The following is a 26,179-nucleotide window of genomic DNA, read 5'->3' on the forward strand; positions in this document are numbered from 1 at the left end:
CCCCCGGCCCGCAGGCGAAGCTGCCCCGCAGCCGGGCGCGGGGGACGCGGGTCCAGCAGCAGGGCGCGAGGCGCAGGGCGAGGAGGAGCCTGCATGCCATGGAGACGTGTGGGGCCAACACACACCCAGTCGGAGAGAGAACAAAAAAAAAACAACCAACGAAAGGATGAAAGAAAGGCAGAAGAGAGTACTTACAACAGAAAACAGAGAAATTTCACTTGTTCAGTGGTCCTGATGCACCCAAGAATAGACAGGAAAGAGACAGACAGATGGAGAGAAGAAAAGCGTGTGAAGACCTGGGTATTAACTCCTGTCTGGAGAAAGACAACGAGTAGCACAGCTCTGGCTTGTTGGGAAGAACACAGATAAAGGATGCTCAGGTTCTGCATTTGCTATTACCAGAGGTGGGATGAGACTGAATCACGAACCCAGCTCCTGAGCAGCTCGAGCTGTTCTGGGGTAACGGAGAGGGGGCTGCAGCTCTCCCAGCTGCTTCCACCCATGGCCAGCTCCTGCTGGCCCCGGGGTCACACACAGCCACATGGGCTCTGCAGAAACCTGCCTCGGTTCTTTCCACAGTCTAAGACACAAACTGCTATCGCGCCCTTGGCTTTGCCACCCAGGCATTATCTCCTGTCCCTGTAAAAACCCACCCTCCAGCCTTCCCACCGGAGAACCTATTAGCAGAGCGATGGCTTGTTTTGCTTTTACAGTCAAATCAGCCACAATCCCTGTGCTCCCCAAATTTCCCCTTTCAAGCTTATTTCCTGCTTTTGCTTTCAACTGGTTCCAGTCATCAGTGCTAAGTGCAATTGCAAATTATACTGGAAGGACCCCAAATTGGCTGGGCAATTACTCCCTCATGCAATATTCCCTCTGCGTCCCTCGCACGCTCAGAGACCTGCAGAGGGCCAGCCCTGTCTCAGCAGCTGCTGTTCTGCATCTTACAGCTTCAAGCTCTTAAAGGCAGGCTGAGACTCAGTGCTGCCCAGCCACAATTTGGAGGACATTCATGATACGATAGGTGAAAAACCAGGAAAATAGCAAGGTTTGTGACTAAACCTGCTCCCAGAGGAGAAGGGTAAGGCTGCCTGCGTTCCCGACAGGCATTATGAAACATCACCGTTTACATAGGGGTTTTAAATAGCACGGCACAGGAACTAAATCTGCACTGAAAGATTCCCACGTGCTGGAATAGTTTGGCGAGGGACAACGAGGTCCCCACCGCCCGTGCAAATGTGATAAAGCAACAAACGGCCTGCCTGTTTAAACTCCGTCCTCTTCCCCTGTTGCAAAAAGGGAAATTCAGTGGCAGCCCAGGATGTCCCAGCAGCATCTGACCAGACAGGCGCCCGTCCACCAGCTGCAGAACTACACACGCTGCTGTGCGCCTGGAGAGCCCTGCAGCCTCCCACCGCGCTGCAGAGGCTCGCTGAGACCCCTGACCCCGCAGCACGGGCACTTCTGCCCCACAGCCAGACCCCCAGAATTCTCCCACCGCGCGGGTCCTGCTCCAGCCCCCAGCTCCGTGCCCAGGCTTTGCCGTGCACCACGTGCCGGCACCGCTCCGTGACACCCATCCCTCTCATCCCACCTGCTCCTGAGCAGCTGGGGGGGGCTGGCAGGGGGAGGGGAGACGCACCCCACCGGGACAAGGGCAGAGAGAACCAGGAGAGGCAGGAACACGAGAGCCTGAGGCGCAGGTCGCTCTCCCAGGTGGTGCAGGAGGAAGGGGCTGGCCGCGCTGCGGCACTCACGTTATCAGGCGCGACTTGGGCTTCTTCGGGGAGTCCCTGCCCTTCGCGAGCTCATCCGGCACCTCCAGCGTCTGAGACTCGAGGATTTCATTCAGGCTGTTGTCGGCAGCGGGGCAGCAGTCGGTGGCGCTGGCGAGGGTCTTGGTGGGCTTAAAGGGATCCATGGAGTCAAAGTTATCGGGGTCGAACTGGTAAGAGCCTTTGGGGAGCGTGGGCGAGTGCTGCAGCGCTGAGCTGCCACTGAAAGGGTTGAGGTCTGGGCTGTCCCACGGCGCAGCAGCTGCCCTGGGGGGGCCCTGGGGAAGGGGTGGCTCCGGCGGACACCTTTCTGCATCCTCAGCAGGCTTCCTCGTGGGATCCCGGTGCCTCTTCGGTGTCAGCTTGCTGGCCGGTATCCTGCTGCCCTTCCTTGGTGTGGCTCTTCGTGTCTCCGTGCCCTCTCCACCCTCCGTGATGTCAACCTCAGCTTTCGGGACCTGCCCTTTGGTCTGGGGGGCCAGGTCCCCCCCCGGCTCACTCACTGGCAATGGGAGGCGGCGGGGGGTCGGAGGGGAGCTCTGCAGCTTGCAGCCCCCTGCCACAAAGGGGCTCATGTTCTCGTCGTACTGCTCGGGGTCGAAGTGGTAGGAAGCTGGGGGCACCGGGGGCTCCTCTCCAGCAGGCTCCGTGCTTTCTTCTCCTTTCCTCCCCGGGGAAGGTGGTTTTCCCTTTCGGAGCTGGCCCCGACCGGGCGAGCTCTCCTGTACCAAGCCGTCATCCTCCTGCTCCGCCAGCCCCGCGCCCCCACCGGCCGGGTCCCCTCCCGACATCACCGGCTCACGGGCGGCTCTGCCCGCATGGGGCACCGGGGCCGGCTCTGCGGCGCAGCCAGCGCCAGCCCCAGTCCCGAGGGCGGCCGGGTGCTGGGCTCCAGCCGGCGGCCGTGTCAGCGATGGGTCTTCAGGGCCGCTTTCCCCTTCGGTCTCCGCATCGGCTGGAGGGGCTCCAATCTCTGGCTGCGCCGCATCTTCGGGGTGCTGCCCCCGCGAGCTGTCCCTGCAGGCGGCCCCGACCAGCTCTGCGTGCCCGCTGAGCCCTGCAAAGAGAAAGCAGCCGGTCAGAGCCCTGCCTGCCCGCACCCCCAGCCGAGCCCCGTGCAGGAGCCAGGCACCAAGCCTGGGTTTCCCTCCCCTCCTTGTGCCTGCTCCAGGACCAGAGTTTACAGGAGTTGACAACCCAAAGCTCGGCCTCCCGAGCTGCCAGAGTCACTGTCGAAACTCGGCTCCAAGCACTTTCTCTAAAATTCAAAGCCCGTGAACAGAGTGGAGAGAATGTACTTAAACCACCGCGCACAGGGCGAACCCCTGTGGGGAGGCATTGTTCTGCACCACGCCAGCAGACCCACCAACATCTCCATTTATGTCTTTGCTCTCCCACCACTTGCTCCCACCCGGGGTGCCGGCAGCTCCAGAGGGGATTTGCAATGCCAGAGCCGCCAAACGGGCCAGGACAGCCCAAAGCACTCGTGTCCAAGCAGAAGCAGCAGCAGGGCGTCGCTGCTCACCTGGGTGGGGGGGGTTAAACATTACTGGGACAAATTCAGGGAAGCATGACATGAGAAAACACCATGAAACGTGATTAAGCCCCGGGGTGAACGGGAATGAGATGCTGCACCTAATGAATAAGCATATTAGAGGCTGCAGAGGGGATTTTGGGGTCAGCCGCCCGCAGGCAGCCAGCGCAGGGCTGCGGGGCACCAGGCAAGGGGAAGCTGCCCGCTGCGAGCCGCTCCCGGGGAGCCTCATCGGTCCCAATGGGAGCCCGCTCCCGCTGTGCCTCCTTCCCCGGGGGCTCCTCCAAAATGGGGAGGCGAGCGAGGCTGAACCCACCTCTCCTGTGCTTGGTGCTTTTCTAAGGTCCCATTTCCCCTTGAAGGGATTCTCCAACCCCCAGCAACTGCCTTCAGGGCAACCAGTTGCCATCGCAAAACGCAGGCACCCCCACTGCCGTCGAACGCTGCCGACAGCCCTGGCACACGCCAGAGCTCTGCACCGCCACCAATGCCGGAGACATGCGGCTGTCGGGGGTAAGACACAGTCTGTGTGCTCCAGGTACGGCAGCTGCACGCAGCTGATGCTCCTGCCCACAAAATGCCGCCGCAGCACACGCAGCGTGGCACGGAGAGCACAACCCGCCTGCGCTTGGCCATGGGGCGGGAGGGGAGCGGAGCAGCAGGAGCCCGGGGCTGGCCGGGAGCGGGGGGAGTTGTTTGGGGCGGCTCTGCCACCCCGGGCCCCTGCAGCACGGCCGAAACTCGGCCCCACACTGAGACCCTGCCGGCACGATACACCCGGCTCGCCACGCTGCTGTCAGAGCTTCTTAATCACAAATCCTGATCCATGACTTAATCGCTATTACTCCAAGCCCTTCCCCTAAATCCTTTTACTGTTTCATCTTTTCGTTGCTGTCAGGGGATGGGGAAGCTCCTTATGTACCGAGTCCCAAGAAAGCTACACCCACCAGCACCCAGCGCCAGCAGCCCGCTGCCCGTGTGCGGAGGCAGGGAAGGAAGAAGCCCAGCATCACCTCCCAGCACGCCTGCGGCTCTCCTCCCTGCACCTCGGCCAGGGTCTTTGCTCAGACTCCCGGGACGAAGCAGAAGGGGCCATTGGGCTACTCAGCACCCACCGGGGAGTGCGTGGGACCCTGCAGTGCTTGCTGGCACCTTTTTGGGGAGGTACAGGCAGGACTTCCACGGGCAGAACAAAACCAGTGCTCACCCACGGCCTGGTCTGGTTTGAAAACGTGGCCGGCAGCGGGGACATGGGAGACTGGATGCTGAGCTTACGCAGGGGAAAGCTGCTTGCCCCCTTTGAGGCCACAAACGTGTCCAGCTCCCAGTAACGTGGCCGCAGGGGGGTGGGAGGGTGCAGAAAGTGCCCACGGTGCTGCGGGAGGAGGCTGGATCGGGGCAGGCAGCGAGCACCGGCTGAGCCCCGCGCCACCCCCACCAAGGCCACCGCTGGCGGCCGCGCCAGTCACAGGCTGGCAGAAAAGGAAAGTGAATCTGGCAAGGACCTGGTTCCTGGGCAAACCCAGGATGCCGAGCCAGCAGCCCTGACTCAGCTGACAGCTCGCGGTTTGCATAATTGATCTCCAGGATGCTAAAAGCTGTGGAAATGAATCAGGAGGGACTGTGCGCTCCCTGAGACTGCAAAAAACTCCCTCCGGATGGACACTGCCTTGCTGCCCCACAGAATGCATCGGTAAACACAAATCCAGTGGAAATGTTCTTGGAGTGCAGCCAGAAAGGGCTCTGAGGCAGCCCCTGCCAGGCCTTTCCATCCCTAGGAACCAAAAAACCTTCCTAACAGACCCAGAGAAAACTTGATTAATTTGCTGCGTTGCTCAAATGTTTGAAACTTCAGTGAGGCATCCCTGAATGGAAGAACAGACTTCAAAGCCTGGGCAAAAGGCGCCTTTTAAATGCATTTTGCATTCCCACCAGAAGGTTTTGCAGCAGACGTTCTCACAGACAGAAGCCCATCCTGGTTTCTAGCCCAAGCAATGAGTAATTACTTCTTGAATAACAAGCAGTCGGCAGCGCAAACCACCTCTCCCCATCCCTGTGGATGTCCTCAGGGTGGGGAGAGAAGGGCTGCGCGCAGGCAGCAGTGCTCACAAGGGTGTTTCTTCACACAAGCACAGGAACCGCCTGCCCCGGGCAGCTCCACGCACCCAAGCGATCGTCCCCGCGTGCCGGGAGCGCATCCTGCCGGAACGGCCCCGGCCTGCCCAGCACAGCTCGTGTGCTTTCACACCTCGCCGTGCAATGCACAAATGCCGCCTCCGGAGCCTCCGCTTCTGTCACTCCCTCCCTTCCTGCACCCACAGCAGCTCGGCTGCTCCGCTCCCTGCAGAGGGGACAGGGCAGAGCTTGCGCGCTGGCCGTGGGGTCCCTCGCGGTGCCAGCAGCTGTGCTGGTTGGGCACGGGTGCAAGCCTGCTTCTGATCCTGCTGGTGGACACGGAGCAGGTACTATGAAGTGAAAATGGAGATTTTATGCTCTGAAGAAAAACGTAGAGAGGACAGTCTGGCACCGCGGTAATAGCCGCTTTGTGCATGTGCACTGTAATCGGTGCGCTTGTCTTCCTTAGGCTGAAATTAAACACAAACACTGACTAACCGAGCAGCTTTCCTACACGCCATCCCTCGAATGAATCAGTAAAACCTGGCGGCAGCAGCGCTGCGATGCAGAGACCCCGCGCCCTTTTCATCCCCCACAGCAGCCAAGTGAAGCAGCAATGATTCCCCACGCAGCCCTGAATGCCGAGCGCTGGCGAGAACAACCCCTCCGCTCTCCGCCGCCTCTGACTGCCTCTCGCTTTGTGCACAGCATGAGTCACGCATTTCTCCCTCCGCTCGCACACACAGGCTGAGCACAGGATATCTGGACTGTGCATTCAGCTCAGGCTTACGTAGCTAACGACTTTTTTCCTCTTTTGGCTTTCCGCTTTCGTTTAGCAGACGTTGATCTATTTTTAAAACCTTTTCTGTTAAGAATTAGCATACCGACAAACGATGCTGCCAGTAACGCACCGGATAACACGTGCCCTGCATCAGGGCAACAGAAGCGAAGGCTGATGAGCGCTGCTCTGTCACTAACGGCTGCATATTTGTTGCTTCTGCTCGTTCCCTTGCACAGATATCTCCTCCTGGCACATGACTGAAGATAACTTCAGCAAGAACAGGACAGAATTACAGCCCCTGTCATCTGAGCCAGCAGGAGGAAAGCTGTTCAAGGGATCCTGAACGGGCATAAAGCCTAACCACAGCCCCCCACCCAGGGGGATGGGACCAGCTGAATGTTCGTCCCTGAAAAGAGAGACACGCCTGGGGAAGGCTGCACCCACGGGTCTGGGCTGGGCAGCTTTTGCCACGACCCCGGCCCAGGTGCACGCACCGTGCACAGTGGCCAAATCCTGCGCACCGCAGGGCACCGGCTCTCATGGCAGGGCTCACATCAGCTGGGGTACAGGGAGTGCACGCCCCAGGAAGCTTCTGCACACCCCGAGCTCCTCATGCTGCGCACGGGGAGCCCCTGCCCTCCAGCCCTTCAGAGCGGTTCCTGAACCCTGGGCAGAGCAGGGACTGAGCTGGGAGCACCACAACACTGTGGGTTTGGCCCTGTTTTCTCCAGCCTCCAGCTCTCCACAGGGCGGAGCAGAAACCCAGCTTTGCAGCAGAGCACCATCCTTGGCCCCACAACACTGCCACCTTTGTGCACAGGCACCGGCTGCTCGGCGGCGGTAGGGAACTGGCACAAACACGCGGTCGGGAGAGCAGCTCCCCGAAACAACGTGCTTCCTCAAGTGGAAAGACCCTGATGTCTGCAAGGGGAATTTCCCAGGAAAGCCTTCATCTTTCCTCTCCCCCTCAGACATTATCCTACAGACTAAAGATGCCTCTATCCCTTCTTAAAGGGAAGGATTATTCTGAGAGCTGAGATTATCAAAGGCACAAACCGAGCACTCTCTTCATCCGGGGAAAAATAAATAAATAAATGTGTTTTCCATGGGGATGGATGGGCCCCAAGACCCACGGGTAGACCGGGCGCATCTCTTAAACCCAGCCGAGCAGCAAGGTGCCAGCCCGCTGCTGCAAGTGTTCAAGAAAAGCCCAACATTGCAAGTCACAGAGCGGGGGCTTGGCAGCAGCGAGGGGCAGCTGGGTGAGAGCAGAGGGTGCTCGAGACGGCCCCACACATGCTGCCCTTGCCCCGGAAACGCTTCCTCCTGCAGACACTGCCGGGGCTTGCAAACCTCCTGACACTGCCCAGCCACCCTGCTCTGCAGAAGGAGCAGATGAAAGGAGAGGTCTCCTCCCTGCCCCAATAACCTCCTGTGGCTGTTGCAGAGATGCCAGAGCTTCAAAGCCTCCTCCCTGCAGCACAAAAACCAAACACAGAGCTCAGCCCCAGAGACCAACTGCGATTCCCCCTTGACAGGAGAGCACAACCCGGGTGAGGGAGATGGTGCCCAAGAGGCCAAGGGTTAATGGAGAGCAACACTCAAAGGAGCAGCGGCCGGCGGTGAGACGCAAGGACAAACCAGCAACAGCACTGGACTCTGCCAGCAACAGAACCCCCCTTGGGTTGCAGATGATCCCTGGCGATTTCTCCAGTAACAGGGTTTAGCAGCACCGAGCTTCTGCATTTTTAACAACGCAGCAAAAATGCCAGGCCGCTATCCCTGGGGAAAAGGGACCCACACAACGAAACCTCCACCACAGGGCATGCGCGAGGCAGCTCCCACCACCCCGCGCCCCCGCACCGGGAAGCAGCGGGAGGCATCGCCGAGCTCTGCGCAGCCGGCGAGGGAAGTGGGAGCCGGGCAGTTTAACAGACCAAATGATTCAACAAAATCCTTTGTTCCTCTCCATCAATCCATCACAGCCGTCCTGGCTGCAGCCTCTGCATCCCCAGGCACAGCCCCAGCCCAGCAGCTCACAAAACCAGATTTACAGACCCCTGCCTCCTGCAGCCGCACGCTCTCTCCCTGTCTCGGTGTGGGGACAGTGGCAGGGTGTGACCGGCGGTTGCAAAACGGCCCAGTGATAATTTCGCGCTGCACAGGCACGAGCCAAGGGGGGCTGGATTGACTCTTTCAAGCCTGCAATGTCATCCCTCCCCTCCCGAAGGGGTTCAATGAAATCAGCCTTTAACCCACGTTAGAGAACAGCCCTCTGCAGAGCGCACACAGCCTCAAGTACTGGCATTTGAACCATCCAGGCCATTAACCACAAAAAATGTGGCAGGCATTATTCAAAACAAGCAACTTCTCCTCCTTGACCCCACCCTGCTTTTCTGCAGCCGGAGCAGAGAGCCGACAAGCAGAAGGCGCTCGCTTGCTCCTTACCTTGGGTCCCGGCCTCAGGCTGCGGCGGTCCCGGCGGCGGCTCGCAGAGCTCCTTTAGCGGCGAGCAGACCGGCGTTTCTGCTTCAGGGGTCTCAAAATTACCTTCGGAGTCCGAGCTGCCGAGGGGGGGGAAAAGAGTGAGGAATTACCACTTTCAAGGCCAGCTCCGAAATCCTCCGCACTGCCTACACATCCAGCCAGACCGGCTCCCGGGCCAGGCCAGCCCGCTGTAGGCATCCTGCGGCCGCCACTCTCCTTTCCAGCAGGCCACGCTAGCAAACGGAAAAGGGAGAGCAGGTGAAACAGGACCGTGAGCATCCCCCCGCGCACCCCCGAGGCCCCGGGGTTGCTTTTGTCAGGGCTCTCCCCGTCACCCCGAGCTTTCCGAGCATCCACCACTGACCTCCAAGGATGCGGCAGCCCGGACGGCATCTTCCCCTAGGGCTCGGGGGGCCGCCGCGCAGCGAGTTTGGGGAGCCAGCCTCGACGCGCTCGCCTGGCGCTCGCCAGCACCTTCTCCGGAGAGCAGAGCTCGCCATTTCCGAGCAGCTCCGGCCAGCGGGCCGGCTCGGCCAGGCGCCCCGTCTCTCCCAGAGCCGCTGCCCGGGGGAGCGCCGCGGGCTCCCGGCGCCGCCGAGGAGCCGAGGCGATGCGAGGCGGGGAGCGGGGAGCGGGGCCGGAGGGAGCCGGGGCCGGCGGGCGCCCCATGCACGGCGCGGCCCCACATGCACGCGGGCCACGGCGAGCGCGCCCGTCCCCGTACTTGCCTGAAGCCCGGCGACTTGCTCTCCGCCTGCGAGTCCTCCTCCGCCTCTCGCCCGACCCCTCCATCCTCCCCCTCGGGGGCGCCCCCGCCGCGCACCGCCGACCACGTCCACCTGGCCCACTGCACCGGGGACAGCAGCTGCCAGGCGCTGAACGCCATCGCCGCTCCCGCAGCTCAGCTCAGCGCGGCCGCGCCGGCCCGGCCCCCGCCGCCCGCATCTCCCCGCCGCCGCTCGGCGGCTGCCGGCGCAGGGCCCTCCCCGGACCGTGCGGCTGCCGCCGGGGAGAGCGCCCGCCCCCGCCCGCGCCGCCCCGCGCCGCCCCGCGCCCCCCGGCGGCGCCGGCCGGGGGAGCGGCCCGGGGCGGGGAGCCCCGACGGGGGGGAGAGGGAGAGGGGGAGGGCGCCGGGGCCGGGACCGGGGCCGGGGCCGGGGGGGGGTCGCCGGGGCCGGGGGGGGTCGCCCGCCCCGCTCCGGGCGCCGAGGGCATCGCGCCCCCCGCCCCGCGGCGCCCCTCCGCCCTGCACACTCGCCCACTCCTGCGGCACACCGGGACGGGCGCACCGGAGCCGGGCACGCCGGGCCGGGCACAGCGGGCAGAGCCGGGACGAGGCGGGCGGACCCCCCCCGCGGCCGCAGGGAGCCCCGGCTCTCGCCCCGACCTCTCCCAGGCCGGCCAGGGGCTGCACCTGCGCCCCCACCCAGCCGGCGCCGCATTCCCCCCACTCGGGCCGTGCCAGCAAACGCCGCCCGCCCGCCGGGAGCTGCCCCGCGGGGCCAGCGGCCCGGGGAAGCCTCGCTCCCAGGGGCGAGGAGGGGGCGGCCGGGACCCAAAAGGAGCCGGTCGCTGCCGGGGGTCGGGCGCGGGGAGCTGGAGCCGGGGACGGGCGGCAGAGGAGAGGGAAACACCTGCCCCTCCTGTTTTCCAAGGAAATGCCGACTTCGCTGGCCCTGGCTGATGCTATATCCTTCCGTGGCAGCGAGTTTTATTTATTTATTTATTTAACTATTGTTTAAAAATAACAGCAAATTGTCCCTTCGGAAGGCAACTCTGGCATGCAACTCCCTTGGGAATTTTCCCCCTAACGAGGGCTCTCACTCCCCAGTTCGTGATCTCCCACATGCTTGCTAGAGAGAGGCGCATAATGTTACTGATGCAGCATCCAAAGCACCGCAAGGAATGTCCGGGGCTTTGGCAGCAGATCCGTTACAGGCAGCGGCATTATCGGCTCTGGACAGTTGCTGCCGTGGAGCCTGCAGCTCCCCAGTGCCCGTGCTGACGGCCAGCACACCGAGCAGCACGCCCCAGGCTGGCACACCCTGCTCCATCGGCAGCTCCCAGGCATGGGCTGGGAAAGGGCAGACAACTGTCCAGCTGCAAAACCGGCCCAGCCCATCGAAAAGCAGCACTACTGGCCCTCGATAGCCACACCAAGTGCTCACGTGGCAGGCCAAGACCACAGCTCGATGCTGTTCTGTGAATCATCAGCTAGCTCACAGCGCAAGGAATGCTTCCGCATGGGCAGAGAGGCCTCTGGATCGGGAGGGACCCGTCCATCTGGTCTGGCTGCCTCTGACACCAGCCTCTATCAGGCACTTCAAAGGGCCTCATTCCTCATTGTGGAGCATCTCAAATAACCTCCCTACAGGGAACCTTTCTTCCAAGCTTCCATCTGTTGGTGTCCTTATTAAATATATGCCATTGCTGCACGCTTTATTGTCTGGACTCTGACAAAGAAAGGCTCTTAGCCCCTCACACAGCATTTCCAAACTCCCCCCAAGAGCAAAGGCACTGCCAGTCGCCCCAGCAGGTCAGTGGCAGAAGCAGCCCATGCCCCCAGGCACGTGGGGTAGCAGCGCAGCACCACCACCACGTCACCAGGGTCCTGGGGACAAGCCTCACAGACCTCGTGGCCACTGTGCAGCAGACACCGAGCCACAAGTGGACTAAGTGACACTTATCAGAGCTTATCTGAAAAAAACAAGAGGGCAAAGCAGGAGCAGAACCTCAACATCCTCTTGCCTACGTCTGCTCTGAGCAGAAACACGCAGCCACTTCCCCCCATCTGAGGCAGCAGAGCTGATTTCTGCAGATGAATTTTACATAAGGAGATCTTCAGCATGTGTGCCGCGGTGCGAGCCGTGCCGCAGCACCACGCTCTGCAGCCTCAGCTCCTCCTTCCTCTCCCCCTCCCTGCCCACCACTTCACAAATCGCTGCTGCCCCAAAAGACCCCGTTGAGCGACCACACCACTGCGTTTCAAAACGGCTCACGGCTGCCTGGATCCTGCCAGGGACCTCATGGAGCAAACAGAAATGTGAATCACGGAGGAGCAGCAGCTGGTGCGGGTGCTAGCAGCAGGACCAGGCTGCCTCTGCTGCAGGAGGAAGGAGCTGCAGCAGCCAAGGCAGCGATACACTGATTTCTGCAGCCCCCACTTGTTGGGCAGGGGAGCTGGGACTCAGGAGGAAGTTAGCAGCATCCTTCCATTGTGAAGGCTGCATGAACAGCGCGCCAAGAGGGTCGCCTCCCACCAGCCTCAGAGAGGAAGGAGAGTGGCTGGCGGGAACGGGGTCAGTGGGACTGAAGGGCACCGGCCAGGAAGCTCCGGACCTGCAGGGCCCTGGGGCGGGAGGATATCGGAGCAGCTAAACAGCGAAGCCTGCTTCCACCTGCTGTTTGCGACGAGCAATTAAGAAAATGCCTCGAGTGGCATTTTCCAGCTTGGCACCCAACCCAGACTGGCAGCAGCACTGGCTGCAAACCAAACGCTGAGGAGATAACCTGACTTTGTCGGTCACACCGGTGGCTCTGGCTGCCAAACACTGCTCAGCAGAGTCAGCAGACACATTTCTGCAGACCGGAGAGGATGCTGACCTGTTCAAAACCAGACCTGCCAGCAGTTTCCATCAGCACAGGACAAGCGGCAGCCAGCGCACGCAGCAGCCGGACGGCCTGGGCTGTCCGTGTCACTGCTGTCACCCCCACCCTGGCGCAGGACATCGCTGTGCTAAGCACTGCCCGAGCACGGAGACACGCAGCGATGTACCAGCTAAGGCCGCCCCGCAGATCCCTGCTCTGGGCAGCCCCAGTTGCTACAGGAAAGGCAGCAGGCAGCGGGCACAGCACGTAGCGGGCACACGCACCACACAGCGGGCACACAGCACGCAGCACAGCATCTCCTGCAGCACAGAGTGACCTAGAAACCAGCCACAGCTCGCACAGCTCTGCCTTTGCAGGAAAGGGGGAGAGAAGCGATGCTCTGCTTTAGCAGGGACCAACGCGCCCTGCCCAGGGGACGGAGCAGCCACCCAGACCTGAAGCTCACACGGCGTCAGAGACCTCAGCCACAGACAAAGCCACAGCCCGCAGGAGCCTTCTGCAAAAGGATGCCAGTCCTCGCTCCCACTCCTCACGCTGAGCTTTGCAGGAAGCCAGCTGTGCCCAGGGATAATGGCTGCGCCCCAGGAAGGACTCTCCCGGTCTCAGAGTCTGGCTGGCAGCAGTGCCTCTGCCTGACCTCGGTCCTAGAAGCGCGTCGTGCCCCATCCTTCCCGCTGTCACCACGCCTTAGTCCCCAGGAAGGGTGCAGGAAATAAAAGCTGAGGAACAGGAATCACACGGCCGCACTGGGCATATTTTAAGCTGAAGTGCCCCGGGTTAGAGGAAGGAGTGTACCTGAGTTTCCATTCTTGTCCCTTTCATTAGGCAGAAGAACATCTATTTCTGGCTGCGGAGCTTTTCTGGGCACGGCTCTGCAAGCCAGCGCATCCATTTCTAGCTCAGAAATGGATCTTTTTTGGGTTCTCAGTTTTCTTCTCCAGCTGCCCGAGAGCCTCCACCCCTGCTGCTCTGCCGCTCCACACAAGGAGCCTGCCCACAGGGACCCAGGTCCCCTTCCACCGACACCGGGTGCCCGCAGTGTCTCTGCCGAGGCAGGGGACGGAGCCAGGCAGAAGGACCGGGCTCTCCCCCGGTCTCCACCAGCATCACAAACACACGGGCAGAGCCAGGGACCTGCAGAACTGGTGTGCAAGGCCACAGCATGGGATCTGTGACAGCTGCATAAAGCACAAGGCCACATTTCATTGCTATATAAATCTCCCTATGAGCTCGTATCGGGTACTTTATCCACACAACACTTACCTCCCCTCAGACAGGCTGCTGCAAGGCGTTTCATACAAACCACCCCATTCTGTTTATTATATTTTCCTCAGTTTAAAAAGGACCTTGCACCAGTATAAAGGTAAATTATTCCCTGCCATTACCTTGTGAAAAATGCAAACTTTGGGAATTAGGAGAACTACTCACGCTAAGGTTTATGTACTCTGGTGATGACTGTGCAGCAAATGCTGGGGAAAGGCTGTTTCATAACACGCTGCCTGACCTTCGCGGTGACACTGAAAAGATTAATGCTGATGCCTCCCATCTGCAGCTCACCTACTGGGGCCGGGGAGAATACCCGAGGAGAGGCTCCATCTCTCACTGCCTGGCAGCCCAAATCAGAAAGGGCCCCGGGAAAGAGTGAGCGATGGGATGGCAGAAAACGGTGCCACGGGCCAGCAGCCCCAGGGCTCCTGTCCCTGTGAGCCCTGGGTGGGTGGGGGTGCGCTCACTAGGGGGCACGCCAGGACGGCACCGTGGGCATGGCACTGTAGGCATGGCACCGTGGGCATGGCACGGGTGTTCCCCGTCCCTCCCAGTGTGTGACAGCCGGCACTGCCCAACCCTGCCAGCCACCTCGGGCACTTTCCTACCATTGCTGCAGCCAAGGGACAACCCAGGGCCCCGGGAGGACAGATCTGCTTCAGCAGAGTTCACACCTTCCTTCTGTTCTCTCCTGACCTTGATGGAGCCCGGTCTAGATACAGATCACGAGGCTGAGAAGTGTGGTAATGGCAGCCGCGGGACTCAAGGCAGGCAAGGTGCCACCTCGGGCCCTGCCACTGCCACCTGCATGCCAGGGAGCAGCAGAAGACACCCTGGGCCCTGGCACTGCCCTGAGAGCTCCGGGTGGTGTCCAGCAGGGATGGTCCCAGTGCGCCGCACAGGGCCCCCGGGACCGCTCGCAGCTCCGGGATGCGCCAGTTCCCATTGCTACACATTCCACCAAAATAGCTCAGTAAAAATAGCAGTAAAGGACACAACTGTCACATGTGAGCCTCAGACAGCACCAAGCAGCCCCCAGGTCCCAGCTGTCTTTCCCCACCATGCTGCTGTCAAACCAATAAACACAGGCATTTGTGGCTGCACTCGAAAGGACCAATGTGCAAATGAACACACTGCTATTCCTGCCTTTTAAAAAACAACGTACGTGGCTTAATCTCACTGATCCTAGTTGTGTGGATGTGAGCTCCTGCAAAGCAATTCAGTAGAAATAGCCTCGAGACTCGTGAGTTCCAGCCTGATTTTCACACTGATGCTTTATGAACACAAGCATCTTCCTTCATCTTGTTGCTTCTTTACTCCCCTATCAACTCCTTCGCTCTGTTTGCTAAAAATATCAGTGCTATGTGGCAGGAATGCTCTTATCAGGTGTTTGTCAGGCCTTGGCTCCTGCATTTTTGTTAGGGCTTGGCGATATTGTGAAACCCAGCCAGCAGCTCAGCCTCACAACCTGGAGAGCCAGCAGGGACAGGGGAGGCAGACGAGGAGCAAGGACAGCAGCTGGCAAGGGGCACAGGGATGCGGAAATACTGACGGAAATAAACAAGGCAAAATTTGCTTAAGGTGGAGGAGGACAGGTGGGAGCGAGGAGCAGCCGAGTCAGAGCATGCAGATAAAAGCGAGGGGAAGGCGATGTCCCTGCACAGCCAGCAGCACGGAGCCTGCCCGGGCTGCCTGCCCGCACCTGGTCCCAGCACTGCTGCAATGGGTGGCACGGGATGGACCAGGGACCCTGCAGCACCCCGTGACGAGCCCCACGCGAGGAGCACAATGAGGCGGAGCATCCCCAGGGCCCAGCCATGTCCAGCAGCCCTCTGGGTGCCAGCCTTCGCGCCTCCCTCCTGGCACAGCAGGAGCAGTGCCAGCCCCCTGGGGAAGCCCCCTTTAGTGCTCCAGGGGCTGGGGGCAGCGCCTCGTTTGCCCACTGAAACGCCCCACGGTGGGCAGCTGCCTTCCCACGTCCCCAGCATGTTCCCTTCCCACGGCTGCCTCGCACGCAGCGCTGGCTGTTTGCTCCAGTACACAGCGGACAATGGTAGGGGTTTTCTGCCTGGGAACACCTCTAATTTATATCTAGAACACTGCAAGGAAATAATGGGCAGGGCAGAGCAGCGACAAAGGACAGAATGTGCTCGTTTCTCCCTGGCCGAAGCCGGCACTTGCAAACCGAGGGGTGTTTGTAAGTGTTTAGAAGAGCAGCAGCCAGGCTGTGGGGGCACCTGCTCGCCGAAACCTGGCACACGCTGCAGGGCACGGGCAGGGCACGGGCAGGGCACGGGCAGGGCAGGGCAGGGGCAGGGGCAGGCACCAGCCGCCCGCAGCAGGCCGGCGTTGCTGGCGTGCCACCGACCCGCTCCTGCTCGGAAACGCAGCAGCAAAGCTCCCCGAGTGCACCACAGGGTGGCTCACTTAAGGAAAATATTTCTGTGTTCCAGAGAGTGTTCGGGTCGATGTTAAGACAAGCTGTCCCCAGCTCTCCTCTCAAACACAGGCTAGCGTGCTGCTCCTTTTGTTCGCAGTTTCCCAGCCCCGCGCGGAGCCGGCGCTGCCTCCCGCTTCGCAGCGGGGACGCCGCTCCCAGCCGGCTCCAACTTCCCCACCCCGTTTTCCAACGGCAGCACCGAGGGGTGCACCTCTGCCTCTGCCCCGCGCACCGCGATTTGGGCGGGGGCGCCGAAGCCGCCCCAGCTCCTCACACCCGCGGCGACGGCTGGGGGCAGCCCGAGCACCCGGAGCCGGGAACGGCTTTGTCGGAGGAGAACGGAGGAGGAGGAGGAGGAGAACGGAGGAGAAGAGGAGGGGAAGAGAAGGAGACGAGAAGGAGCAAAGAAGAAGAGGAGACAGAAGGAGCCGGGGAGCTTTCCACCGCCTTTGACCCTCGGTGGTCCCGGCCGCCCCCTGCCCGGCTGCTCGCAGCCCGCCCGCTACCGACGGGCCGGGCACGGCGCAGGGCGCCCCCCGAGCCCGGCCCCGACCCGGCCCCGACCCCGACCCCGGTCCCGACCCGACCCGGCCCCGACCGGCTCCCCCCGGCCCCGGGCACCCCGCACTTACCGGCGCCCGGCGGCGCCCCCCTCCCGCGGCTTCTGGCTCTGGGCCGCCCCCATGGCGGGGCCGCGGCACCGGCCCGGGGCACCCCGCGCTCCGCCGGCCCGGGGGGCGCTGCCGCCGCGCTCGGCCGGCCCCGGCGGCGTCCCCGCCTCCGCGGGGGGGGGCCCGGCTCGGCCCGGCTCGGCGCGGCCCCGGCGGCCGCTGCCCCCCCCCGCGGGGCCGGCCGGGGCTGCCCGTTGGCCGGGTGGGCCCTCGACCCCCGCGCCCTGGGGTGCGACCCCCGGCGGGCCCCCCCCAGGGCAGCCCCGCGGTGCCGGGGGTGGGCTGCGGGCTCCGACCCGGTGCCCCGGCGCTGCCCGTGCCGGCGGTGGCGCTGCCCGACGAGCCGGGGGTCGCCGGGGCGAAGCAGCGGCCCCAGGGGCACGGCGTGCGAGCTGCCCCTGCCTACAGAGCCCCAGAAGCGGGTGGGTTGGAAAAGCCCCCCCAGGTCACGGGGCGCAGCCGGCGATGACTGACCCGGGCTCTACTTCACCCCGCTGGGCTCGACAGCCGGGCCACGGGACTTTCTTCTTTCTGCGGTCACAGCCCGCACCCAGCTCTTGTGAGCTGTCCTTGGCCTCTGCCACCTGGGCCAAGCCGCCGCCAAGGCTGGCACAGATCAGCCGCGACCTCAGGGCAGCGAGGCTGAAAGCCCCAGCCCCCAGCACAGCACCCCTGGGGTGCACCCCGTGCCCAGATCCATCCATCCCCTTGCCAGGCAGCCGCTCCAAAACACAGCCCTGAGGCTGCAGCCTTGGCAGCGAGGATGCCAGCGCCGTGTCCTGCAGCAAGGTCGGAGCTGTCAGGGTGTGACGTTGCTGCCAGGCTGTTATAACAGGTCAGCACACAGCCTGGCACCAGAGCACCAGCATCCCAAGCAGAGCGATGTCTCCCCACGTTTGCATCAGTTTTGTTGGATTTATTCTGTCACTTTTCCTCCCTTATGTCAACCAGAAAATTCAATGCTATGCAGATTTTAATTATGCAAATTTGCTGTAGTCCTGAGACCAGAGTGCGTAGTGCTGCACCCTGGAAATGTTTGCAGGGGCTCAAGTTTCTCGCCTAACAGGGCTCACACCCCAGCATGCCCTCCCATCCTGCATGTGCAACAAGAAAATGGGGTCTGTGCCCCCTACCCAGGCACCAAGCCTCAGCCAAGGAGTCCCAATAAAGCACTGACGCTGCCTCTCCCCCTAGAATCACCTCTCCCTAGCCCATCCCTCGAAGGGAAGGCCAGCCAGCCAGCAAGCCTCAGCGTCAGGAAGCAGCCAGAACCCACAGCAGTCCCCTTCGCAGGGGAAGATTTAACAGAGCAGCTAAAAAGCACAGAGGTGACCCTGCTAAGGGAACATTATGCTTGGATTTATTTTAATTAGAGTGCCTGAGTGAACATATCAATTTCTGACACCATTTGGGGCTTTTTAGTTCTGAGAAACTGAAAACTCAAATATTAATTAATTTTTTTTTTGGTGTTCTGGCTTGGGTTGCATTATTTTTTGGCAAGAAAAGTGTTGACACCCTTGAAAGCTTTCACCTTCCTAAAAAAAGAAAACTATAAAAAGCCTTCCTTGGATGAAAACAATTTCCCGATCAGCCCGACCGCCCTCGTGCCTGGGTGTGTGGGCAGCGGGGCAAAACCCAGCGTCCCCCCACTTGCCGCAGAGGGCACCCGGCAGCCACGCCAGCAGCCTCGACCATTCCCTGAGCTCCCCAGGAAAAGCTTTTGATAAACGGGAACATACCTCTGCCACTGGTGCAAGGGCCAGCCTCTGCTCCGTGCAAGGGGAGCGCAAAACCCAGCGCCCTGACTCCGCTCGGGGCAGGTAAGTGGAGGAGGGGAAGAGATGGCGTCCTTTTGTTTGTTTTTTCCAGTCCCAGGCTTAAGATGCAGATCTTGGAACACTCTTTTGGCTGCTCTTATGTTCTGCATTCATTTAAAAGAGCAAGCACCACATAGAGGCTGTGCCGGTGTGTGCGCGCCTGCACGTCGAGCGAAGCCAGCGCCGGTCCGTGCCAGGCTGCCCGGGCTCTGCAGCACCGTGTGCGGGGCCAGGAGGGCACAGGGCAGGGCTCTGGCAGCCTTCCCAAAGCCTCAGCCTTGTAATTTGGTGCCTCTGCTTTCAGAACTTCCTGTAGCTATTTCCATGCAGGGCAATTCAGAACGCTGCCCTTCCTTGCCCAGGTAAAAATCCCCGTGTGGCTGCAGGTGCTGCAGCTTGTGGCCGCACCGAGCCCTTTGCTCACCCTGCAGGGGGCACAGGGGTGGCTGCCGGCACCTGTGTGCAGCAGGGCTGGGACAGGGCGTGCAGGCTTCAAGGATTTATCTCAGAAATACGCTTCCGTGAGGCACTGCTGAGCCTCTGCCAAGCTGCAAGAACCCGGCGTTTCCCAACAAATCCATCCTACCAAAGCGGGGATCTGTACTGAGGGAGCAGACCCAAACCAACGCGTACCGGCTGTCGGCAGGCTCACTCCTCGCCAGACCAGCCTGGGATCAGCATGGGCAAGGGAGCCAAGGCCGTGGCAAGGTGGGTTAGCAAACGAGCATCACTGGTGCTGGGACGGGCTGAACGAGGCAGGGGATGTACAGCTGGTAACGTGCCTGTGCTGCTGGCACCGGCGCTGCTGCTCCGTGCTCGGCTCCCGACGGAGCTGGGCGCTGCGTGGCTGTTTGGGTTACATCTGCACACCCAGTGCTCCTTGGCAGGGGTCCCGCGAGCAATAAACAAATAGAGGCCGCTGGGAAACTGCAGGCTTTCCCGTCAGATGCTCTCAGGGAAAGCCAGGAGGGGGAAGGCACCAAAACGGTGACAATTATGTATCGCCCTAGGAGGGAAAACTGGTTTCCAGACACCAGGAACCCAAGTGGCACAGAGTGCTATTTCACACCGCCCGCTCCAGAGCTCACTCAACCTGATAAACATTGCCAAAGCTTAACTGGGCTTTGCCAGGCCCTTGGGACAACAGCGAGGGTCAGTGCCATGATCTGCAAGCCCCAACCCCAGGCAGTGAAAGGTCCTGCTGAGGAGCCCCAGGAGCCCCGGCACAGCTCTGCTCTGGAGGGGCGAGCGCGGCTGCGTGAGTGGGGCTGGCTTCCCAGCTGCGCAAAGCACCACGAGACCCTGAGTAGTCACACACAGCATCACGGCTGTGCTGCTCACACCATGAAACTCTGCCAGGAAAGCTGTTCCCCGAGGGCAGGGACTGGCAATGCCCGCAGAAGCCCCACAGGCACCTTGCAGAAGGGGGAAGGAGCCAGGACCTGTGCACGGGTAGAGCAGAGCTGGCGCTGGGGGGGCCCTGCACCCCAAGCCCATCCAGCACCCCAAGGAGCGCTGCGCAGGAGCTAGCTGGCGGGGTGGCTGCAGTCTGAGAGAGGGCAGATGGTAATAATTAGCCGTACACTAATTCCATGGAAATTTCCATGTGCCTGGGAAAGAGGCTCACCAAGCCCTTGCTGCTGCCCCAGGGCAGAGTTTCACTGGAGTTTCCGGGGACTGTGACTAAGAGCTGGGCTGTCACACGGGTGGTGTTTAAATGCCTCCGTGGAGCCTCGCATCAAAACAGCACCGGCCCCAAACCCACCCGGAGCCTGCGGTGCTGGGCTGCGAGGTGCCTGGGTGGCGGGGGCAGCATCCAGCGGCCTCGAGGGGCGGCTGCTGTGCCCGAGCCCTTCTCCTGCTGTGGTTTGCTCTGGGTGAGAGCGCCGGGGACATCCCCCCTCGTGGTCCCCGAGGGAGGCAGCCCGGCACCCGCCCGGCGGGAGCTCGGCACGCAGCATCCCGAGCACTCTCACGGCTCCTCCCTGGCAACACAAACGGAGTCACAACAGGGCCCTGGAGGCCGGTAATGTGCTGAGCCCGGGCCCTGGCGGCGAGCCCGGCGTGCCCACGCGGCCCCGCTGTGGCAGGCTGCAGGTGCCGCTGCCCTGCTCTGCCCTGGGGAGCACCACGAGAGTGGGGGCAGAGCGGGCAGGAGGGCGCGATGCTCTGCTCCAGGGTGTCCTCCGAGGCCTGCTGCCACAGGGGGGCTGCTGGGGTGGCTGGGGAGACCTCGCTCCCTGCTCTTCTCCTCCCTCCTGCCTGATGCAAAGTACGCAGGCAAGCGCTCGGCGAGCGCCCCAGCCCTCGGCTCCCTTCTCCTTCCTACCTTTCCAGTGCAGGCTCGTCCCGGCTCCGGCACTCTCCGCTACCTGTCCCGGGGCTCCTTAGAAAGCTGCTTGCGTAAGCAGCTGCCTGGAAAAGGAGCAAGGAGGAAGGAAGGGGATGGACGGGAGTAGGGAGGGCCAGGCGGCGTCAGGGTATCTCAGTGCACCCTACAGTCTGAGCGAAAGGAAAAAGGATGTTTTGTAATATTTGGCGAGCCCTTCCCTGAGCTGGGAGAGGAAACCAGTGGGGCAGACGGCGCTCGGCGAGCCATCCACGCACAGCACTGCCGGTACCGGAGCCTCTCCGCCTGCATCCCGCGTCTCCTGCTGGGGCCCCACTGGTGTCATGCTGGAAAAATGTGCTCTTGGCTGGAATTTGGCAGCCTGGCCTCTGGTGGGGAGGGAGCCTCTCTGCTTACAGAGGGAGCGGGAGCTGTGGCCTCGGGGCTGTGGGGAGAGGGTTTGCTGAGCTCTGGTGGCAGCAGGATAGCTCTGGAAACATCCCTGCATCCTGCACCCCAGCCCTGAGGCCTCTGCTGCCCGGCCAGCTCCTTCCCTCCCCGGGGCAAACCCCAAACCTCCTCCCCATTCTCTGGAGCCCTGAGGGGCCATCACAGCCCCACAGTTTGCCCAAACTATGGTCTGGTCCCAGAGGTCAGGGCTCAACTCTACACATACAAAGAAATCAGCTCAGGTTAAACAAACTCACCCCAAAGCAGCCGTGCGAGAAGCACCAGCCCGACTCTGGCTGGCTGCGGAGAGGAGCGTGCAGGATCCGGCCCCCGGCTGCCTGCAGCCGCTCCCTGCAGAGGGAGCGCAAGGAGCAGAAATGAGCAGGCTGGGAGCAGCCATTTCACCCTCGGAAAACGTAGTGCAGGGATGGGGCTGCTGCTGCCCGAAGGAGGAGGAGAACTCTGCTCAGCCCAGGAACAACCCCACACCAACCAACCCTGCAACCTGCTTCCATATGCCCAGCCAGATCTTGGTCCTTGTCCCGCGCCCTGGCCGCAACGACCTTCCCAAAGCCCTGGGACCTGCAGCAGCTGCACAGCCCCTGCAAAGCAGAGGGAATTAAACCAGCGCTCTGCATTCCCACCTGCTGCAAAGAGCAGGAGGAGGACGGTGAGCTGGATGAACTCAGCTGGGCCACACATGGGGGCACACGTCTGGGGCTGGCAGGATGAGGCTGAGAGCCCAGGAGCCTCCCATCGCTTCTGCCCCCCCGAGGAGCTCTGCCCGCATCTGCTGGCCCCGAGCAGAGCGCGGTTACCTCGGTTAGGAGGAAAGGCCCCACTCCATCGTCTTGCTCTGAGGGCCACAGCCTCCCACCTGTCCAGCCGAAATATTTGTGTTCCAGTGAGCCGGCAGCAAAACACCAGCACGCCCCACTGGGATGGGCATGCCAACGGGACGTATGCTGCCAGCCCCATGCCCGCTGCCCACACCGACCCCGGGGCCTTGCTGCGGGAGGAGAGCGCTGCCGGCTGCGGCAGAGGGCAGTGGCGCACACGGTTGTCTCATCGTTGGCTGCCGTCCAGCCTCAAACTCCCATCTCCCAACTTGCTCTTTCTTTTCAGCTGAAACTTCCTGTTATTTATCAATTCAATTCTTCGCCTCTTCAGCAGTGCAGAAAATTGGCACTTAATTTGCCCTGCCAGGCTGCGTGGTGGCAGCTTAATTGACCCTTGTTGCGCACCCTCGCCACATCGCGGTCACTGAGCTCAGGCTTGTGCCACACTAATTTCCCGACCACTCTTTGTTCAAGCTGCCCTTTTCAGGGGGTTGCTTGTGCTCAGTTCCAGGCAGGAGCACTGGGAAGAACGCGGCCACCAGCCACGGGGAGCGGCGCTGGGAGGTGGGACAGACGCTCCCACGACGGTTTCTCATCCAAAGAGCAATCCTGTGCCTGGCCCGAGCCCCTGGGGAGCCTGGAGCCCTTGCTCAGGATGGTCCCTCCCAGGGCTGCGTTGAGCAATTTGGTTTTCCACAGCTGTCCGTCGGCCTGCCTTTTCCCAGTTCCATGCCTCCTCAGCTGCTTAGTCGGTTGCTCCACAAACCAGCACATTTCAGATTGCCACCTTTGGTACCGTGTGTTGCAGAGCGTCACAAATCTCAGAGCTTCTCCAAGCCTTGCAGAAGTCAGAAACATGAGCCTCCAGTTGCTACCCTGACTTTCCCAGTTGTTTTCCAAGAGCTGGTCCCAAGCATTCAGCCTTGCCTGAGTTGGAAGGATCACAGAGCGTCAGTGGCTGAGCGGCACACTGACCAGAAAGCTTATAATAAAAGCTGATATATAGCAATCACCCAAATATAACCTCAGCTTAGTTCCAGTTACCCTATTGCATCATTTGGGGCAGAGATTGCTCCATGAGTACCTGAAATAATTGGTATTCGGAGCACAATAAAACCCCACGTGTGGTTCATGATCCAGGCAGAACTGCATTATGGCAGATGTCTAGCAGGGGAATAAGATTTTTCCAGGTGAACGGAGGAAATGCATATAATTCTTGCTTCGGAGTATTTCAGAGCACTGCTGAAGAGAAGTGGCCTGCACATTTGTTCCTCCGCTGCACGACGACAGCGAGGGCAGGAGTCCAGCCTGTGCCCAGCTGCCCAGCCTGGCGCAGGGCCGGCCAAGAGCCCGTGGACAGCAGGGTCCTCCTGGGGCTCGCACCGCCACGAGTGGTCCTGAGCAGCCCTGCTGGGAGCGCCGAGCGAGGGGCTCGGGTGCAGGTTCTCTGGGCAGCGTTAGAGGTGGCACCGCGCGTCCCGGGTGCTCTGTGAAGGAGGAGGCCTTGCTTGGTGTTCCATGCATCACCACTCCGTTTGCGTCGGGCCATGGAGTCCTTCCAGCACTCCGAACACAATGAGTTAGTATCTGCTGCTCTGCAGTTTGTATCCAGGCTGAAACCCCGGCCAGCTGGGAGCATGTTGGGACCAGACTCAAGTACAAAGAACAATGGAAAAGGCATCGCGAGGGGCGGGTGGAAAGGCAGGATCCAGCGCTTGGTGACAGCGCCGCATCTGGGGCTGCTCAAAGCTCTCCGATTCTCCACCGAGAGAGGATCACAGCTTCCAGACCCTCCTTTCAACTCTGTGTCTTGTCCCCTCGCTCCCCTTCATTATGTTTTCAGGCCATGGGCTCTGCCTGCCAAATGGTATCCCGGGGAAGGCGCTGCTGCCTGGATGGGCTCCAGATGCAATGCAGCTAATCCATTTTTATAGCCGGGAGCAGGTGTCCCGTGCATCGCAAGCAGCTAGTTCAGAGACCGCTCTTTGCTTGCGCACCACCGGTGCCCGCAGCTCCCGCGGGGCTGCAGCCCCGGCACCGCCCAGTTCTCGCCTCCGCATCAGGCAGTGGAGCAGCGGAGGGTCCTGGCACAGCATCACCCAGCACCCCCGGGCAGGGACACGGGGCCGTAGCCGCACTCACACCTTGCTCACCACAACACGGGGATGTGCACGCTGCAGAGCTGCCACCTTCGGTACCAGAGCCACCGACTTCACAGGGCACGCATCTTCCTGTGGGCTGCACAGCCTGAGCTGCCTGTGCATAAAGCAAAGAACACAGAGGAGTTTTTCACCCAGTTCCCATCCCCATGCTCACCTTCGCTGCACAAACGGGGACGTGACCAAGCAGAAGGCACCCACGTGTCCAGAGGCTGCACGACCTGCAGTGCGCTGGGGAGAGGCAGATTTGCGGGGAGGAAAAGAAAACTCTGCCTGGAACCGGAGAGGGGAAGGCCAGAAGGGTCGCGTTTACCACTTCCAAACCGCAGCACTGTGGTACGTGGAGCATGGTCAAGAAACCCCATCCAAACCCACAGCTCCCAACGCTGCTGGGGGTAAATAACGCCCACCAGGGAACCTCGGTGCCACCAGCACCCGGGGCAGCTGCAGCACCCAGGGCTTGCCAGGGGCTCGGGCAGAGCCCTGCTGCCAGCCAGGGCTGTGCTGGGGCAGCCCCAACCATGGAGCCGCTGCGCCGGCGCTACCGGCACGCCTGGACGCAGTAGTGCTGGGGAGACAAAGAGCCCTTGCTGGATTCAGCTGCCCTGGGTATTTTTTTCCCTCTTCGATGAATCACCTGCTAAAAATATTATAAATTGAGTCACTGGCCAGACCTTTCACTCCTCTGGAAGCAAAAATATTTATTTTACTCAGGCCCTGCCTGTGTTTTAGCAGAACTTTATGATCAATTTCTGAGGAATGTGCCATGCTGTATATTCAAATTACAACTTTTTTTTGGCTCACGGTGTAAATTTAAAATGTCTTGTTTAAGACCCAACTATTGTGCTGCCAGAAAAGTGTGGTTTCAGCAGTTTTTCCCCCCACAGCACCCGTTTTACCTGGGGGGTGGTTATTTTCACCCCAGGTGTGTGCGTGCCCCCAGGGCTCGCGGTGCCAGCTGCTCCCAAGGGGAGGAAGCACCACTTCGTTGTGCTGCCACGAAGGCAGGATGCGCCAGAGCTGCCAGGCTCACCGGGATAACCCTTTCCCAGTGCACAGGGCGGCCTTTTTGCAAGTTGAAGCCAGCCCCTCTCTGCACCCCCTCGAGGCTTGTGCAAGCAACATGTGAAGTTCCAGGCAGGCAGTGTCAGCGTGGCAAGGTCCTCGTGTGTCCGTGCAGGGGGGTGCAGCTACAGGCGCCCAAAGCCAGGCAGCTCCATCCCAGCAGCACCTCCCCTTCCTGGGGCGCGGGGCAGTCTCAGCACGGCGCCAGGTGCCCGCAGCGCTGGCTGCTCCCCACTCCCGTGCCAGGCTTATAAACCTCTCCCACCCTCGTTTGACTTTAGGAAGGAAATGAGAGATTTTTCTCTCTTGCTTCAGGGCAGAGAGAGAATAATGGGATCTTTATTCCCCAATAATTAAGTTGCTTTTTGCGTAGGTTTAATTTATGCTCCCTTCCAGCCTTCCATGCGAGGTGATGCCTCCTGCAGGAAAGTGGCCTCGGGGTGCTCGAGCAGAGCCGGGGCCTCCGTGCTCACCAGGAAGGTGCAGGGAGCAGCAGAGCTGTGCCCATGGCCGAGATGCTGCGCAAGGGCTGCAGAAGCCTTCGGCATGCAAAGCTCAGCCACTGTTTCTGCAGCAACAGCAAAGGGATGCTCACTGCAATCAAAAATGGGGGAGTAGGGGCGCACAGCTGGCCCCGAGAGCCACAGGAGCAGGGCTGGCACATGCCTGGTGCCAAAATGCGCTGCCTGGCCCAGCTCCATCCTTCACAAGAGGCACTGGGGGGACAAACACGTCCCTGCAGTGGGACACGTTACTGGTAGCTTCAGCAGGGAGGACGAGTGTCTGAAGCCAGCATCCAGGAAGGGGCACCGACATCGCCAGCCCCTTGCCTGCAGCTAGTG

General features: G+C 61.2%; 1 protein-coding gene across 4 annotated transcripts in view; it reads right to left on the minus strand.

Annotated features, from left to right (window-relative positions):
- TACC1 (transforming acidic coiled-coil containing protein 1) overlaps positions 1-21,138 on the minus strand; it is a 32,910-nt gene extending 11,772 nt beyond the window's left edge. The window contains exons 1-3 of one of the 4 annotated variants that reach the window (XM_035562655.2): positions 20,825-21,138; positions 8,654-8,769; positions 1,758-2,832 (exon numbers count right to left, since the gene is read on the minus strand). In XM_035562655.2, coding sequence (XP_035418548.1) covers positions 1,758-2,566 — 809 coding nt within the window. In that variant the 5' untranslated portion in view covers positions 2,567-2,832; positions 8,654-8,769; positions 20,825-21,138. Of the gene's footprint in view, positions 1-1,757; positions 2,833-8,653; positions 8,770-9,420; positions 9,699-20,824 lie in introns of those variants that run through there. The other 3 variants (XM_035562653.2, XM_035562654.2, XM_035562657.2) reach the window with 3 other exon arrangements.
- Between the last annotated feature and the right edge of the window lie 5,041 nt (positions 21,139-26,179).

The sequence above is a fragment of the Cygnus atratus genome, chromosome 27 (assembly GCF_013377495.2).
Source record: "Cygnus atratus isolate AKBS03 ecotype Queensland, Australia chromosome 27, CAtr_DNAZoo_HiC_assembly, whole genome shotgun sequence".
Taxonomy (NCBI): Eukaryota; Metazoa; Chordata; class Aves; order Anseriformes; family Anatidae; genus Cygnus; species Cygnus atratus.